Source organism: Oxyura jamaicensis, chromosome 15, assembly GCF_011077185.1.
Source record: "Oxyura jamaicensis isolate SHBP4307 breed ruddy duck chromosome 15, BPBGC_Ojam_1.0, whole genome shotgun sequence".
Classification (NCBI taxonomy): domain Eukaryota; kingdom Metazoa; phylum Chordata; class Aves; order Anseriformes; family Anatidae; genus Oxyura; species Oxyura jamaicensis.
In genome coordinates this window covers 9544331-9563293 of record NC_048907.1, presented here as the reverse complement: position 1 = coordinate 9563293, position 18963 = coordinate 9544331, and the positions used below count along the sequence as shown (strand labels likewise).

The following is an 18963-nucleotide window of genomic DNA, read 5'->3' as shown; positions in this document are numbered from 1 at the left end:
GCTTTTAAGCTGTATCTGCATCCAAGACAAATCATTTTACTGTTTTTTTACAGTGTTCATTTGGAACCAAGGGGAACCAATGGGCATATTTATGGTGAAAAAGAAAAAAAAGTTTTAACTAAATTGCTTTGTCAGCAACAAACCTTCATTCCCTCCCAAGCCTCCCTCCTCCCAGCACATCCCCAAGAGGAATCTAGCTCCTCTTCCCGTGTTTGACCATTGCATTGGCTCCTCCACTGAGTTGTTCTCGTTCTCTGCCCACATCAGCCCCAGCGCAATGCAGCATGTGCTAGATGTCCGCAGGGGGTCCCACGACCCTGCGCACCAGCCAGAACACCGCAGACACATCGTACTAATGGAGCTGGATTGCTGTGCTTCAGTCTCTGACGCACATAATGAGATTAGCATTTGAATAGTGCTGATCAAGTTACCAGTAGCACTGAACCCTGGGTCCATCAGATGCAAATGAGCCACTATAAATTTTGCTCCTTTCTTAACAGCTCTTTATATTCACAGCCAATGCAGAAAGAACTGCAGTAGGTATGGACAGGGAAATCTGTCTCTCACTGTGACCTGGATTTCTGACAGTGGAGAAATGACGGGAGCATCTTTGCTGAGAGAGATTTTTTGAGAGAGAGAGAGCATTTTTCCCTCCCTCTTTTTGATGCTTCTTTTCTGCCAGGGCTGTGGAGGCATTACAACATATGCTGATATAACATTTAGGGACAAAAACCTTCAGAACGCCTTTGTGTAGGTCTTTATTTTATCTGATCCTAATTACCTGAGTGACTTCTGAAAGCCTGCCAGACTTCTTGCACAAGGGACTTGCATCCTTCCTGGGTGGGAGGATGAAGGTGAAATAAGCCCGTCATCTCCAACTGCCTTGATTCAGTATCTCCAAAGTGCATACAATCTATCGGAGCACCTTAGCAATTTCTTCTCATCCCCTCCTCAGCCTCCCTAGAGGAAGATTCAGAATACATCTATTTAGGAAGAATCAGCATACATAAGCTGAGATCTGCAACTGGGAGCGACTTTCTGTAGCCCAATCCCAGCATGAGCATAGCTCCACATAATATTATTATATCTAATGTTATTAATCACTAGCTGATACTTCTGGAACCAGATCTTCCTAACAATACTACTACAAGTTTTTGTGACAGCTTTAGTGAGGATGTTTACTACTGTTAGTCTTCATTTATCCTGGACTCATTCAAGATGGCAACTTCTTACGCCATCTCCATTTACTGCTAGCTATTAACTGACCTTCTCATCATAAGGCTGCTTAAGACATTCATCTGGGTTTTCAGCTCGCACGGTGTGCTTACCTTTAGGTGCAAGACAGGAGAATACATGCATTAGATTTAGTTAGCTTAATACTAGAACTCCTCATCTCCTCCCCTGAAATGAGGAGAGGCCTTCACATCCCCACCCGCTCTGTTTCAGGAAAAGTCTGAGTAAGCACATTGCGTTTGCAATGTTGTTCAGCTCCTTTTCCTACGAAGCCTAAGTAGGTACGACCAGCTTCAAGCTTGGAGCACAAAAACTACTCCACATCCCAGTTGCTCGTTATTAAAACTGAGCTAAATAAACACATATCACAGACTTACACACTACTTCTCCCCTGTGAGCAGGGGATTCGGTGGGGGGAAACTCGTAGGCGCTCCAAATGGGACCCTGACAAGTGGCCGGCCCCCTTCCACACGCAGCGTCTCCCCCGGCCCCCGGTGGAGCTCCGGGGCCCCAGGGCCATTTTCCTCGAGGGGAAGCTTCTCACGGAGAAGAGGGCCTCGGCGTGAGCGGCTGCAACCTCCTCCTCCTGCGGCCGGGCCCGCCTCAGGCTCCCCACACGTCCACCCCCACCTCAGGGCCGGACACACCTCACGAAGCCCCCCCCACCCGCCTCAGGCCCGGGTCCCCCTCACGTCCCTGCCGCTCCTCACCCCTCGGCCCGCCTCACGGCCCCGCTGCCCGGTTAAGCCCCTTCACACCCAGGGCGGCGTCTCCTCGGTGCTGAGGGAAGGCGCGGCCCCGCCGGGCCCCCTCTCGGCCGCTCGCCCTCAGTTTACCACAGGTGCGGCGGGCGCGGCCCCGCCGTTTCCCGCCTTCGCGGCACGAGGCCTTCCCGCGGCTCGGCGGTGCCTGAGGTGATTGCTGAGGAGGCTCCAAGTCAAAATGTTCTGCGGGGGGGCATCCCCACAGAACACGCACAGCACTGTCTGCTCCCCCCGGGCCACTGACACCAGAAAGCCACAACTGTCATCTAAACTGCACAAGAAAGCGTATGAAAAAAAGAACAGCTAAAAAGCAGATTTTACCTTGTGGCCCAACCCAGCAAGAAGCATTTGGAAAGCATTTGTTCCTACATTTCAGCTCCTTCTGCTGCGAGTCTTGGACAAAACATTTATTTCATGAATAAAAACTGACGTTAAAGATGGATGAGAAGCTGAAGAAAAAAAAAATATCACATTTCTCCAGTAGAAAGGTCACAATATAATGAACAGCAGCCAGTACGCAAATGTGCAGAATGATGTAGTGTATAAACTAAACCTCAGTACACATCAAAAGATTTGCAACAGACACAAAGTCTAAGGTCTTTTATTACATTTTATAGATTAAATATATCTTCAGTAGAGTCTCTTTTAAAACACAAAAAAGGAAAAAATACATTCTTCATGTACATATGAAATACTGACCACGTAGCAGGGACCATGTACAGTGCAAAGTATGAACATAGCTACACAAGATATCACCACCTTGGACGATTATCAGTTTTTTTGTTTTGGTTTGGTTTTGGTTTTGTTTTTAAGTAAAAATTGAACAATGCAACATTTCTGCTTCTAAAGATAAATCCATACACATTACTTCCATAGCATTTTGTGGAATCATGCAGGAAGGTTTTTTTTGTTTTACTTTTTAAAGGTATTACAAAATTCTTGCATTGCATGAAAAATTATCAAACTCCCCAAGCTTTACCTCTTTCACACATTCATAATCCTAGTACAATTTTTATTGTGATTGCAGCCCAACTCCAAAAATCCAGGGACAAAAATAAATATATATATAACCTGATAAAGAGAAAGGAATGAACCAGACTGATTGTTGCGATCTAGGAAACATGTACCCACATGTTCACACACGTACACAAAAGGTGGAAGATAGCAAGGTGTGACTGAGTATCTCCTATTTATTACAAGTCTGGAGCAAGGGCACTAGGCCACTAGGGCAGTAGGCCACGTGTTTCACTTCAGCAGTGAATCTTCAGACTCTCTCAGTATGGGATATCATTCTGGTAGTACTGGATCATGTCGTATGTTCTACTCCTAGGGGAGAAAAGCAAAGCCAGGGTAAATGAAAGTTAGAAAAAAACAGAACACAGTATCCATTGTCACGAAAACAAACATCAAGATCCCACAGAAATAAAACATAGGTGAAGCAAATTAGCTTATAATCAAAACCAGTCTTACACACTTTGAAGGCATTGTAAAGGCCCATTTGTTGTTATGGACAGCACAAAATGTCCTGCTTTTGTTTAAATTAGCTAAAAAAACTACTTCTGTGCTTCTCACTGTGGTAAAAACAGTGAGACATAAGACGGTGCAGTTCTGAACACAACACATTCGTGCTGCAATTGCAGCTTGGATCCTGTTTGGATAAACCAGAAGCACCTCATGTTGCATCGGCCATTTGTTTTAGGAGAAGGAAATGCATAATGAACAATGCAGGTCTGTACAGATCCAGGATCATGTGGATATCAAAGTAACCTTGGGGAAGGAGAATGCTAATAATGAAAAAAAGTGCAGGGGAAATAGCTGCATTAATAGCATCATCTCTGATCAGTGACTGAATAAACACATCTTAGCCTTGTTACAGACAACTCAATTAATCCATGGACAGAGTTTGCTCAGGTCGCAGACTGTCCATGCCACAAGCAGAGAAGCTCAAGCTTGCCACTACTAAGCTGTCTCTGATGAACACAGCAGTGTGACTGAGTTCACAAGTCCCAGTATTAGAGTTTTATAGCAGATGCACCAGCAGGCACTTGATCCAATTGAGCTCTAACAGGGCTGTATCTGAGCCAATGAGCCTTACTGTTCCCAAAATGAACACGTGCACAGCTACGCAAGAGGTTGTATTAGATTCCCCAGCATATCCCACAAAATTTGCATTAACTTGGATACATATTTATGTATAGGTCAGGTGACAAAACTGACTGTTGTATTTAACGATAATAAATAGTTAGATACGGTTCATATCACTGATGGAGTAGAAGCAAAAGCTACAGATGGAGAATTGTCAATAGCAACCCTTATCAAAGGTGATAAAACATACTTAAGATATTTAAATATTAAATTTATTGTACATATTAACTACATCAAAATTACAGTTTATGCATAATTTCCTTTCATGTTTTTAGTACAAGATACTAAAGAATTTATGTAGATACTACACTAAACTGTAAGATACCTAAAGGGAAAAATACTACAGTTGATTGACTAGCTTGTCATTATGATTATTTTTAAATTGCTAATTATCTAGATAGAATTGATTATTCCATTCAGCATACTGAACAGCAGATCACAAATGAATGTGGCCCAGCTACACAGATATTAAAACACTGCATTGCCAGTGCTCTCTACTTGAGAATTTTTTCCCTATCCAACATTATACAGTCAGTAACATATGGTCTAGCAAAATTATTATCAGATTAATGTTAATATCAAATCACAAGAAAGTTAGTGGGAAGACTGGAACTCATTCATAAAGAAGAGTCAAATACATTTTTGCGAAGAATACTGGCTTTGAATTTCAGAAGGATATTCAAGCAACTTAATACCTGCAAGCTACTACAGAAAAGACTCTAAAAAGACACTGCAATCCTGTTGCAGCTTCATTCATACTCAGACAAATGGGTCACGCACATTTCTTTTTAAGAAACCTTCTCCTTACAAAATAAAGGACGACAAACTTCAAGATAATCCCTCTTTATTCTGACCAGAAAGCATGCTATTCCTGTTGCCATCCAGTCCTGTTTTTTACAATTTATCCCTTCATAGGTGAACCTACCCTACACAAACGGGGATACACAAGCAGACATATCACCTCAATAGTACAGTTGGGCATACCCCAACACAGAAGACAAAATGCTTTACTTTTAGACCAAAGATTCACTCTAGCAGAAAATCTATTCTTTGGACTAGCCAGCCTTGCTGTTTGACCAGCCCAGACTTAAGCCTACCTTTCCAACATAAGAGGGGGGAGACACAATGCTTTCAGAAGCAAAGCTCCTATCTCTTATTATCGCAAGACTAACTAAACGTTTGGTGTCTGAATGATAAACACTGTAGTTTTTAGCTCTGCTCAGATTCACCAGCTTATGGGTTCACCTTTCCATTCGTTGTAGAGACAAGACATACATAGATGGCAAACCTGTTGCTGAGGAAACAATTCTGGATGATCTTGATGATGAAAGTTGCAGCCTCCCGTTCTGTCATGTTGGGGCTGAACCTGTGTCTATATGCAAAAAAAAAATCACAAAAAGTGAGAGTACAAATTAGGGTGCTTTCTTTTGAGCATGACACAAACGTGTCTTTGTAAAAAGCTCAGCCTGCTGTCAGTTTCACTTGCTGCAAGTATCTACTTCCCGTGAGACTACCTTGTACAAACTAGGTAATATTTTAAAAGCACTTGCCTCTATTTTTACAGTGGTGACAGAGGCTATAAACTTTTAATCAGTTTAGTGTTAACTATAGGAACAGCAGATTCCTCTTTCTAGACAGCTGATGCTTTTAAATTATCTTTGTGCCCAGCAATGACCTTGAGCTCCAGCCCATCATACTTCATGAAACTGTGCTTACGTTTAGGAAATTGTAGGAAGTTACGTGCAGGAAATACTGAGTTAACTCTGGAGGCATAAGCCCAAAGGGCTGTTTAAAAAAATCACATCATAATTTGTGTTTGCATAAACAATGTTACAACATAGTCCCATTCCTTACTGCATTATCCACAGAACAAATTCAAGTTGCTCTTCCTTGGATTCCAACACCATTTCATAGGACAGTAAACTCTGCAACACGTTACCTGTCATTAAAGCAGACCTTTCCTTTAAGTAGTGCTTCCTTCGTAGTGCTAAGAACTGAAATCATGCACTCACACAGTCACTGCACAGCTTGAACTTAATTACATGAAAAGGCCTTTGAAATTCCTACTTTGAGATATATTCTTTAAGCAAAACGTTACTATTTTTGCAACAGTAAGAAATTTAAGATATTTGATTACAGCACAAGCTGTGACAGTGCACATGCTATAAAGAACATATGAACATTTTCCAGTTTATATAAATGCTGACTTACTTTAGCAGCTTGATTGTCTGCCCTCGGAAACAGGGCAGCCCTGTATCCAACATTAATGTAACCAGTGAGACTACAGCATCCATGTAAGGCCTAGAGGAAAAAGAGGACAAAAAGGTTACAGCACACAAACTTCCGCAGCCTCAGTAGTCAAAGCAGACAAGTTGAGGAGTTCAACGAGCTGAGTCACACCTTTTTCTGTAATTAAATCAACACATGTAAACCTCTCTACATTTGCTGGTAGAACTACGCCATTGCTTGCAATCTCTCACTTCAATTAAATCTCAGTTCTTTACGTTGGACTACCAGATACTCAGAATGCTGCAAGATGAACAGCCTCAAGGGAAATTATACAAAGCAATACTTTCAGAAATAACACTTCTTTGGCAACAGAAAAGTAGATCAGTGCATCAAAACAGTACAGAGGGCTGAAACCAGCAATAGCACAGTAACAGATTATCTGCGACTTCCTAATTACTCTATGTAATTATTTGCTACAACAGCCAGGCTTCCCTTCTCCCCCCTCTGCTCCCACTCAGAACGTTACCTACTATTACTCCACTACTTGGGTGCAGAGCAATATTACTGTAGTGGTATGTTGCTCTAGTATTACTCTAGTAGTATTTTACAATGTTACTGTAGTATTTTTCTGCTAATATTTCTGGCTTGACACAGAATTTTCTCCAGATTGTTTCCCTTCAAGGAAGCAAATTTTGCTTGACTTCAAGATAGCTCCTTCTGGGGCTATTAGCTGAAGAAACTTTTATTCTGTAAGGTAACATCAATAATACTTCACTCTTACAATAGAACAATCCCTTATCTGGACTCTGTCATACTGTCCTTCTCCTAACCACATACAACATCTGCTCCATATAGATTTAGTAGTGCTCATGCATGTTAAAGCAAACCTTGTTTGCTTGGTATGGAGCTTGGTAAAGTTGCAAGTCTCTACTGTGACTGGCTGGCAATCACAGCTGAAAAGCAGAGCTAACAAAACGCCTGCATATTTTACAACAGAAATCATAGCACTTTTTCCTACATAATTTTCTGTAGCTGAAACAATGATTAATATGACTGTCCCATTTGGGAAAACAAGATAGATAATGATTCTCCTGGAGCTTCTTAATGCAAAGTTTTATCAGAATACTAACTTGAGTGAGGAGAAGAGACCATCACATTTATAAATTGAATATAATACACAAACTTCTCAAATACATCATACAAAAACAGAAAAACAAAAACAAAACCATGAAGTTAGGCTGTAAAATTGCAGGATTCATAAGTTGTTTCAAAGATTGCAAGATGTAACAGAAAAGTCTGACAAATTCAGACCCCCTACAGACTAGTGTTTATTATTTATCTTCCTATCTGGCTTTAGGCATGCAAGAGCATCCACCCTTGAGCAGTTACGAATGCCTTACCTGACTGCCAGATAGCCTCTGACACACATCTCCATAAACCATTTGAAAGGAGTTGCCTCCATTTTTCCTCCCATTATCATCACCATCTCATCTGTCAGCTTAATGTCAGGCTCCCATCCCAGATTTCCACCAGGTGAGCTTTCAAACATGAATCCAAAATCTGTGCACAAAAGATAAGTTGCTTCAGAAACTTCGACTCAAGGATGATGCCATCAGATAAACTTCATGCTGAAACATCTGTGCAGTTCCAGAAAAGCAAAGCTAAAGCAGAAGTTACAGCCTCATGTAATTACATAAATTTACTTGACAAATTTAGTTCAGACCCATACACCGATGAAAGAAATCCAAAGATACATTTATATATCTATAAATATATATAGTTGTATATATATGAATACATGCATATTTATGTATACACACATAATCCATACACGCGTGTTTATGCTTTCCTGAAGCTGCTAAAACCCTGTAAAGCCAAATTTACACAGAAGCAGCCAACACAAATACACACAAAATACTACTAAACAGGCATGAAAAATGTCCTATGTATATTTACAAAGCATGAAACCAGATCAATCTCAAATGGAAATGGCTTATTAACTTCTGTGAGCAATATTTACATCAGAAGGAAAGACGACTACAACTGACCAATGTGAATGATGTGTCCCTTTTTGTCCAACATGATGTTGCCATTATGCCTGTCTTTAATCTGGAGCAGAAACAGGAGAAGGCTATATGCAGCCATACTGCGGATAAAATTATAGCGAGCCTGTACAAATAAGAAGTTGAAACAAATCATAAGAACACAGAATTTAATAACTCTCCATACCAGAAGCAGATACAGCTGAACATTTTATTCTTTTTCATGATTAGCTTGAAGCAGTGTTCAATGATATTCTCCATATATCTACAGCTGCAATAACTTCTAACTTAATCATAGCTAAAATGGATTATCTGCATCAGAAGCCAGATACAGCATTATGGCAGTCATTATCTAATATTTGTCATTATTTCTTATAGCTAGAATGTTTCTCAGTTGAGATTTTGCTGTGCCTGCCAACTGATATTTTACCTTCTGGAATGCAAGGGTAGACTCATCTCCATATTGCCTCGTAAAGTAATCATACATCCCAAAGTCTGTCTGCCTGCCCAGCTGGTCACGGGACGTACAGTCAGGAATGCATTCAATAACACCACACTGAAGGGGAAGAAGGGAAACAGGTCTGTAAAGCACACTCCCAACATATATTTTGTTCATGGCTCTTGGCAGTCATGCAGGTCCCCCAGGAAATGCGGGGAAGCCTACAGATCACCGAATACAGAATTTCTAGTTAATTCATAAAGAAAGTATATCCAAACTTCAAGAATTTCCATCCAACATAGGACAAGATCTGCTACTTTCCATAGACTTGCACAATGTAGTCCCCAAAATCAAACAACAACCACGAATAACCGCAAACAGCAAAATTTCAGAGCCAAAAACTTTAGAAACACAGGAAGCAGGAGAGGAAAGAGTCTCCATGTCAATGGTAATCCAAACATTTGGCATAAGCAGTGTTGTCAGTATTTCCTTGCAGTATGGAAATTTAAGTGTGCTAGAAGAGAAGTTATTATTTTTTTTTAATTAGGAACTATTTTCTACAGCAGTACAGTTAAAGGCCCACTTACCCCAGGAGCTGTAGCGACTACTCTGTATGGAAACACAAAAAGATCCAGGCCTACCAGCTGAAATATGTTCTTGAAGAGATCGATGATTTGTAAAGCCAACATATCCTGTTAGAGAAGAAAAAAATTGCATGAACATTACAGGGGTTACAGATCATAAGTCATATTACAAAAAAGCTGTGAAGAACTCTGAAGTGAACATCAAGTTCCCCCAGAAGGTCTGCAGATGTGTGCTTGTGCATACACGGAGACTCTGAGGGAAATCAAAAAAGGAGAAGATAAATGTTATTTAAATGGGTAAGAAGCAACACAGAACATTTAACTGCTGACAAACTATTAAGAAAAACTTTTCCATTGTTCTTTGATTAAGAGGACTACTAGTAACTCCAGAAATAATAGCAAGTATTCCCCTTTAACCAAAAACTTCAACATACAAGGTATCATCTTGGAAAGTACTTTATGTTACCAACAGCTCAACTGAAAAAATAAATTTTAAAAAAGAATAAAATATAAGTCATTGCATTAGATGAACTATTTTGAAAGAATGACCTTTGTTTCCAAAGCAGATTTTTCTACAGTGGTACAACACAGTTCTCTTCCCTCAAGCACAAATCAATTTTCTCCCTCAGTCCACAGCTGGTTGAGATTCTCAAAATTCCAAAGAAGAAAACATTTCCACATTAAGATTATTTCCTTCTTACATACTGTCACTTATAAATCTGTCTTCTACAACTGCAAAGCCTAGTTAGCTTTGTACCTGTCTGCAGTCATCGCCCACTTTGAAGATAGCTGCCTGCCAACAGATTTTCTTACTGTCTACCCCTTCTTCTGCACTTTCATCTATGGAATCAGAACGACATCGCAGACCTGCAAGAAGAGTACAAAGCAAATGTAGACTTTGATTAGTAACTTTCTATCATGACAAAACCGTAGCACTCAAAAACCATAACATTTCACACTGCAGGTTCCACTACAGAATTTTCTGCTTTGCAAGGTGAATTCTGCAAGGCAGTTCCCATTCTATACTGAAATTGGAACATATACATTAAAATAATCTTTGTGATTTACTTGATAAATGCCTGAATTACATTAAGCTACTCAGCTAGAGTATCCCACAAAATTTATTACAAGAAAAAGGTGCCAAAACATGGAGTTTGTTACACTCTAAAGACCAGAGAAAGGCAATTAATTTATATGTTAGTCTAAAGTAACTGTTCACATTTCTTCAGGACACGTATAGTGGCTTCCTTCCAGAGACTTTTTTAAAAAAGTCTCCATTTTATGCAGTTTTGTTTCTGAGCTGAACCACTGCAGATAAAGTTCAATATGGAAATATTTTTACTGCAGCAGCACAGGTCACTAAAAGCAGACGGTTTTAGAGGAATTGCTGACTCTTCATTAGTAGCATCAATGATTAAGACCCATTTACTAACCTTCTTTTTCAAGCTCACTAACTCCACATCGCTTCACTTTAAATTTGGCCAAGTAGGGTGCTTTTGCTGCACTAAATTGTGATAAACACAAAGATGAATATGAGCACACATTAGCCAAACAAGAATTTATAGAAAAAATATCATGAATTAACTTGAAGGAAGAATACAACCAGAGCATGTTACCTCTGCATAGGAGTTCCTGATTTGTAATCAATGTCCAGAACAATAGCTTCAGGATTGCTGGGCAAGTAGCAGCCTGCAAAATGGAACAGACAGCTGAGAACAACCTCATTGGCCAGTGTGACAGTGACAGTCAGAGAATAACTGCTGTTAGCATCTCTAGCTTCAGTACATGCTTCTGAATTAAATAAATGTTAAAGATAAACTGGAGAGTACAGTCTGTGAGCCAAGAAGGGTGCAGTACCTTTTCCATTAGTCAGCAACTGCAAAACTACAAGAACGCAGTTTAAAACTAATACTGTAGAATCTTTCTCACAGAAATGTAAAGATAGGGCTTCTCTTACAACAGCCTTTAGTAAGATGTGGCAGCATGTCCCAGTGTACTAGGGAGGGCCCTTAGAAACAAAGATATGGTACAAGAATTGAGACTTGTTAGACAGAGGTCAGGACAAGCTTTCATCAAAGTCCATTTTAAAGGGAAGATCCAGATAGGGAAAATATGTTAAAAAATATAAGGACCTTGAGACAATGATGTTACAAGAGCATGTCTGATGGTATAAAAAGGAGAATGAAGGCTTATTTATTGTCCCTTTTCAGATTTACATAGCTATTTTTATCTCTGCGTTACCTAATTTGACTGCAAGCACTTTTGGGCAAGTTTTGATGCACCATGTAGAAATTATTGGTGGCATAAAAATATTTGAGTTGTTTCAAGAGATAAACGATCTAACTGTAACAGAAGAGCAGTCACCTAGTCACAAGCATCAAAAATGTGAGCATCCACTTGCCAGACATTTCACCATTTGCTTGCAGAAAATACAGTACTCATACTGAATGCAAAAAGTCCACTACATTATTAAATCACTTCTTACCAGGCTGCACTTTCACCTCAGACAAGGCACTCAAACAAGCTTTTTTTCTTTCATCTCCTTTAGGAAATGGCCTAGAAAGATAAACGATATTTTATCTACCTCCATATTATATACTACCCTGAAGTTTGTTTCAGATTTATACAAAATTTCACAAAATACATTTCCTTCTGTAATGACAAAGATCTCTTACTGCACCTCTTCTTAATGAGTCTTCACTTTGTAGACTTAGTCTTTGCTTTGCAGATCTAACGCTGACTTGATATACAGGTTGCTGACAAAATCAAACAGGTTGCAGTAAATGAAATACGAAGACTCTTCCTCGTAGAGAAATTCAAGCATAATTATGCTTTTGCAAGCAGTGTTATAGTTATAGTGATATTATTTTCCTTTGCGGACGTTACTCCAGAGTAAGAACATTGCTTTGGAAGTGGTACAAGCTAACTGGAAAAGGACAAGCCAGTAAAATGCCTATGCAATTACACGCCTAATTTGCTCACATACTTAGCATGACTGCAGGTGTCAACTAGATAATTGGTAACATGGTTAACGATTAGCATGTGCAATTACCCAATTTGCACAGGCACTTGTGCTAACCATCTATTGAAATTAGTCATGTAATTGCAAATTGCACACTCACCTGGAGTAGCAGCATGTAACTGAAAGGAATTGCTTATGCTCTGGTTTAAGAGGTACAGCAGATTACTGAGGCAGTAACAGAACACTTAAGATAATGAAATCATCACAGATGATACATTTGTTCATTTATGCCATCTACAAAGCAAATAGTACCTCCCCTGTGTTGTCTTTACATGGGAGATGCATAAAAAACAGATGTGTTTTAAGTCTGGGGTGCAAAGAAAATGCTTGCAATGCACAATTATAAACAGTCGCTTAATTATGACTAACATATTTATCCTAAATATCAAGATATTCAGACCCTAAAGCCCCATTTTACTCATCCTACTGGATGAAAACATTTTGACACACGCATAAAAGACACTTATTATTTGATAGTTTTTGCGAAACAAGTGTCCTTTAGCCCAATGCCCTTGTACTGGTAGTTTGCAAAGCTTCATTTTAAAATAGGTACGTTCCAGGAAATACATTTTAAATGCCTTTCAAATACTTGAACACACCAGAGAACGTTTTAAAAATATGCAATAAAACCACACTTACAGACTTACAACTTGCATGCTGAGCTGCTGCCATCCACTGGCAAGCTTTATGAAGTTAAATTAAATACCTTGCTGCAGTCAGCAGTGAGAATCTGTGAGCAAGACTTTCAGTTTTAAAGATATACAATCCAGTGCTTGTGAAACCACAACTTTCTCCATAACCACAGGAATTCTTTTCCTTCCATTTAGGAAGGAAGGAAAAATACTTATAAAAGTGTTATGGATGTTTCAGACAGAAGAACTGCTGTTCCAAAGCACACAGATCAGACCAAATATAAAATATCAATGTAAAATGAGCCTTTGCATCCTATTATGACTCTTAAGTTACTGTTAAAAAAAAAAAAATCAATTTCTTATCATATGAGTAATTAATTCTTTTTTTTTTATTTTATTTTCTGAAAACACTATCTTCAAAAGCACTGAAAGCACCTTAGCATTTTAACCATGACGCTGGGAATTTCCAGAACTACGAGTCCCAGAAGAGCACAACTGCGGTATAACACTTACTTGATAATGGCTGAAACATTGGTGATTTTATTAAAGAAATCAAATTCCCGCTGATAGAACTCCTTGGCTGGGCCAGATAATGAGCCAGTTATCTCCTCTACTAGCTGCTCCAGGAGTTCCCCAATGTCAGCTGCACGTGAAAAAGGAAGCATCTGCATAAGAAGCTTATTTTTAAAAGCTAAATATTATGGGTGACGGGAATAGCCACCTATGGGTAGTATTCAAAAGAAAAAAGTATTGATGCAAACATTGCTGCATCTCTTTTGATACATTCTGTCAGTCAGAACACTTCTATAGAATGGGCATGGACCCTATCTTTAAAAATGAGAGAAATTCCCAGTTAAAAGGATTCCTCCTGCCAAAAGCGAAAGCAGGAGGGAGATTTATTCTGAACTAAGGCAAGGAGTTAAACTAGATTATATTTTATAGCACTCACGATCTTTTTGGTGTCCTTCTTCATCCAGGTAGATATTAGTTTTCATGTTCCAGATGAATTGGTGAGCCAAGAGCTGGGATTTAGCAGCTGCCCACAGGATGTATTCTCTAACATAACCCATCTGCAATCATATCCATTTCAGTAAGCAAAGATCATTACAACTCAAACAGATTAAGTTTTATTGTTTCTATCAGCAATTCTTCAAACTCAAAAATATTTAAAGGATGAAAGCAAGACCACTGCAATCAAATTCACATTGTTAAAAACCCATTTAAGAATGACAGCGTATTTTAACAGGTAGGGAATTGACCTAAACTGTTTTCAGCTTTATTACTGACCTATTCCACTACTCTAACTTCCCACCTCTGTGCCATTTACCATATGTTCTATTTGGATTTCAAATCTCCTTGAGATCTCGGCATCTCCTAGCATGTGTACAATGCACAGGAAATGCAAGAGATGCATTGGTCTTGCTTGGCATCACTAAACGCTCCTGTAATATCAGAAATGTAGACAGAATTATACAGCCTGAACGTTTTGGTGTCAAGAACAACACATCTTGACACAGTTCCACAGAAATTCTAGGTAATAAGAACAAACTTACAAATGAATTTGAAATGTATAAGGGAATTCTACTCATTCCAGGGACAGCATTGCCTTTCCTCTGCTTGCAGCTGCTACTTTAGTCTGTGGAGGTTTCTCTGTTTGACTGACAAGACATCTGATGTTCGTGATCTGCATTGCAGAGGTTATTTTTTTATAAAAAGTTCTTAAAAAATAACTATATACAGTCATCTACTTTACTGTCTGTGGACGTCTTCATCTGAAATTAATGCACCAGCCAAAGTTCACACACCTTCTTGGCATGCAACAATGACCTCATATTAATGAGCTGTGAACTTGGTCCTCAAGCTTTGCTCCTTACTTCTGCAAGATAAAGCTAAAATCTGACTACACGTAGGTGATGGAACAGTGAGACACCCCTAGATGTTTTTTCTGGAGAACTCCACAGCAAAATGCTTAAGGATAGTGATTTTAATTTAATTTCATTACTGCTTGTCTCACGCAGACCTTCAGAAGCCATATTCAGAGTCCTCAGCTGAGGGTTCCCATACCAAAATTTTGCACCTGACAGATGAGCTTCATAGCCTCTGGTATCTCAGGTTTACTTGTTCATAAAAGAGGTGTATCCAAAGCAAGTTGGCCTCTACAGACATTTGTCTTTTAGATATTAGATATAACATAATAATAAGCAGCAGTAGTTTAACCTTAGAGTTTGACTAATTTGAAGTTTTAAGTCTGAAAGCTGTTTTAGAAGTTTGCTTGGTTCATATACAGCTGTTTCATATCCTCACCTTATCATACCGTAGTGCCTGAACAATCTGGGGAATGTAGAATAAAATGGCATCCTGCAAAAGAAAAGACATCAGAGTTTTTATTGTTACTGTTTTAGCACTCAAGAATGGAAGACAGGTCCCATGCACAGAAAAGCTTCCTTCAGTTACATGACAGAACAAAATTTCAAATACCACTGCCTCTTCATTTTAAATTCTATACACACACATTATCTTCTCAAATCAAAGGATTTTTTCTGCCTTTTCTGACTTCAAAAATATCATTAACAATCACATATTTCATAGTCCTAATACAATTTTAACAAGTATTAAAAGTTATCCACAGAAAAGAAAAGATCTGAAAGGAACTATTTGAGAGGAACACTCTGAAGAATTCAACTTGGTGCGATTTATGACAAACAAGTTGGAAGTACACAAGCCAGTATTATTTGGGACAATCAACTTTAAATTTTCATCCCAATGTATTCACTCTCCCCAGTGTGGTGTGCCCATTGCACATACATGTCTCTCCATGGTATTAAAAACCGAGAACCAACCGCCACAATGATTAAGATCATAACCACACTTGAAGCATTAAGGCTGTCTTGGAACTCATCTTACCGGAGGAAAAGATCGCAGGACTTTAACCCCATACTGAGCTGTTAGAGGATGAGGTGGGTACATGCTTGAAAAATAGGAAAGGCCAGTTGGTGGATCCGTTGGTGCCCAGCACAGAACATGGCTGAGCTCAGGTGCATCAGCATCAATTGTATGCCAGGTAACCAGGTACTGGAAAAGCAGGTCAAACACATTAGGAGTTTACAGCACCCAGTAACGTCTGGGTAATACACAGCAGAGCAGACAGTGATGCTATTATCTAGCTTACTATAGCAAGCCAAATGAAATATACTACGTTTTATTTTACAAAATCACGGCTATTTTATCTAAAGCATTTTTCCCATGGAAATCTAACTGTTGGAATCACCTCACCTCCCAGATCACCAGATGAAATTAGTGAGTCAAATTACTAAAAGCACAAGAGAGGAGTTCTAGCATGGGGAGAAAGAAGAAAAAATGAGCCCTTTTGCAACAGTCAAAGAAGGTGCAGTTTTCTTCTTGTTTATTTTGCAAGTGACAAGACTGCCCCTCACATTACTAGAATGCTTTACTGCAGATCAACATGATGAGTCTTCTCCATTTTAAGAGGCTTAGCCTCTTGATAGAGAATGGGTTAAGCTTGAAATAGCTTCAGCAGCAGTGCTCACCGTGACTTGGTCCTGGGGCCTTTTATACATTATACAAAATGAACAGAAATGGTGGCTGTACTGCAAGTGATGAGTTTTGAGACATTCTGTGTATGGTGACAACAAGCCTGATAGCAAGAGCTAAGTAGCCACCTATTCTTATTCCTGTGATTGTTGCCTCAGCATCTTACTTCCAAAGCTGTTCTGTCATTTTCTCCTATGGAAATAACACTAGGACATACACTGTGCTAATCAAAGACTGTATTCTTCAATGTAACTGAATGGATTCTGGGGCCCTGTGACAGTATAAATATTCACAAGTACCTTTATTGCTTCAGGAACATCACTAACAGCTCCTGGGTCCAACCGAACCAGACGAGTCACTTCTGTTCCAATAGCTTCAGTGTTCTTAAATCTACGTATAACCAGGAATATAGTACTCCTATTAGAAAATTGTGAAAGCCTCTTCTAATAATGCTGTGAACTACAAAAGGCATAAATGTATATGCTTAATAAACAAATAGTCCAACTATGAAATAATGCACACTGAGGGAACAATATGCTGTCAAAAAGGGATTGAGGAACAACTGGTCCTCATCCAGTGCTTTGTACAAACCACTAGCGTTTTAGCCCATTATTGAATTCTTGACTGAAATATAATGTCTGGGATTCTACAGAAACCTGCACACAGAATTCTATTTGGCAAAAAGTATCACTGTTGTAATGGGGAAAGAATTTCTTTTCCCTTCCAAAGCCAACTGTGCTAATTCTCCTAGCATACTTATTAAAGTGCAAGCCAATATATAGCTAGAACATTTCATTCAAAGATACTTTAGAACTGTTTATATGCTATGCCTGCTAATGGGTTAAACACTATTAAAAAACAAGCATAATTCTTGCTGAACAAAACACTGTTATCATAGAATGGATGGAAAGAATGAAAACCAGATGCCGCTAGAGCTTAAGCCAAATCACTATCTTTTAAAGTAATCCACTTCTTTATATTTGAAAGGTCTCAACCAGCTGTGAAAGCATGTAAGGAGGCTGTAAATGGGAGCAAGCAGCATCAATACTTACAGTGTCAGTATTCACTCAACTTCTAAGAAAGGCAGCAGGAATTACATCAGATTTTTCTTTTGAAATTTCTCACCTGGTAGGGAGTTGTACAGCAAGATGAGGAGAAATGCTCCAAGCCAGATTCACATTATCCTTCCACTGCTTCTCACTAAGACTGATATACTTAGACCTCCAGTTTGCAACGCTGCTCTCTCCAGTTTGATCCAACTCTAGTTCAGGGGAGGAGAGTGGATTGTACCATGTGATTAAGCGTTCAATCTCAGTAGCCTGAGGGAAACAGAACAAAATACATATTTTCTGGAAGAAGAAAAAATACTCCCATTTCACCCTCACAAGATACTTTAGTCTATGCATCCTGCAAAGACAGCACACTTATAAATTCATACGGTTTCCCCATTCTTCTAAACACTCACCAGCAATGAGAGCAATAACGTCCTTCGCTTCATGTAGTACTTGTGTAGCTGCGTACCTCTGTTAGTCTTCTTAGACATTCCTTGAGAAAAGGTTAAAAAAAAGTTTTTAGTGGCTTTCGTTCTGTATGTTAAATGCTGCTTTCAATCTGCCTACACCTGGCAACATCAACATATAAGAACTGAATCACTGTAGAACACCTGTAAATTTACACTGGAGTGACCTTACAGTCAGCACTGCAGCTGCTCATTGTACAGTTGTTCTCTGAATACATGGAGTACAACAGGTTACAGGGATACTAGTTTAGCCAATGTTGCATTCACTTTAGAAACACAACAGCCTATTATAGAGTACAGTTTATAACAGTACAAAACACACTTCCCAGTTTAATGCCACTCTGATGGCCCCAAAAAAGCACTAGGGGCATGCCCGTGGAAAGCAATTTCTATGGATTTCAGTACATCTTGACCTCCATTCTTACATCTTCTGTACTAGAGAATTTAACATTCTATCAAATAAAACAGGTAATTTCAAAACTTTGCTGCTTGCTGTCAGTGAGACCTTTTTTTTCCTCCTTTCCAGAGCTGGCATTGGTATGTTCTCCCCCTTTCAGGAGGAGAACACAAGCCCAATGTTAAATACGGACCTTAAGCAACATCTGCATATAAAATATGCTGTAAAATTGGCTGGTTAGAACTGAAAAGATACCTGATTTTTTAGATATGGTCGACATGCCACTGGACAAAGGGTAGGTATTTATCCATCCTTGTGTAGCCTGCTGCCGAGACCCAACATTGATATCGAGGTTGCTCCTGGTGTCTTGATTATCTAGTAACAGAACACAGATCTGATGTAGAA

The 18963-nt window shown here is 39.2% G+C and overlaps 1 protein-coding gene across 1 annotated transcript in view; it reads right to left on the bottom strand.

Annotated features, from left to right (window-relative positions):
• Positions 1 to 2569: 2569 nt before the first annotated feature.
• Positions 2570 to 18963, bottom strand: part of PI4KA (phosphatidylinositol 4-kinase alpha) — a 60152-nt gene continuing 43758 nt past the window's right edge. The window contains exons 37-55 of the mRNA XM_035340129.1: positions 18814 to 18933; positions 18108 to 18187; positions 17768 to 17961; positions 16942 to 17032; positions 15995 to 16162; positions 15395 to 15448; positions 14040 to 14160; positions 13604 to 13733; positions 11922 to 11992; positions 11053 to 11125; positions 10870 to 10940; positions 10194 to 10303; positions 9440 to 9544; positions 8844 to 8969; positions 8420 to 8540; positions 7772 to 7931; positions 6354 to 6443; positions 5431 to 5514; positions 2570 to 3323 (exon numbers count right to left, since the gene is read on the bottom strand). Of these exons, the coding sequence (XP_035196020.1) occupies positions 3272 to 3323; positions 5431 to 5514; positions 6354 to 6443; positions 7772 to 7931; positions 8420 to 8540; positions 8844 to 8969; positions 9440 to 9544; positions 10194 to 10303; positions 10870 to 10940; positions 11053 to 11125; positions 11922 to 11992; positions 13604 to 13733; positions 14040 to 14160; positions 15395 to 15448; positions 15995 to 16162; positions 16942 to 17032; positions 17768 to 17961; positions 18108 to 18187; positions 18814 to 18933 (2021 nt within the window). The 3' untranslated portion in view covers positions 2570 to 3271. The remainder of the gene's footprint in view (positions 3324 to 5430; positions 5515 to 6353; positions 6444 to 7771; positions 7932 to 8419; positions 8541 to 8843; positions 8970 to 9439; positions 9545 to 10193; positions 10304 to 10869; positions 10941 to 11052; positions 11126 to 11921; positions 11993 to 13603; positions 13734 to 14039; positions 14161 to 15394; positions 15449 to 15994; positions 16163 to 16941; positions 17033 to 17767; positions 17962 to 18107; positions 18188 to 18813; positions 18934 to 18963) is intronic.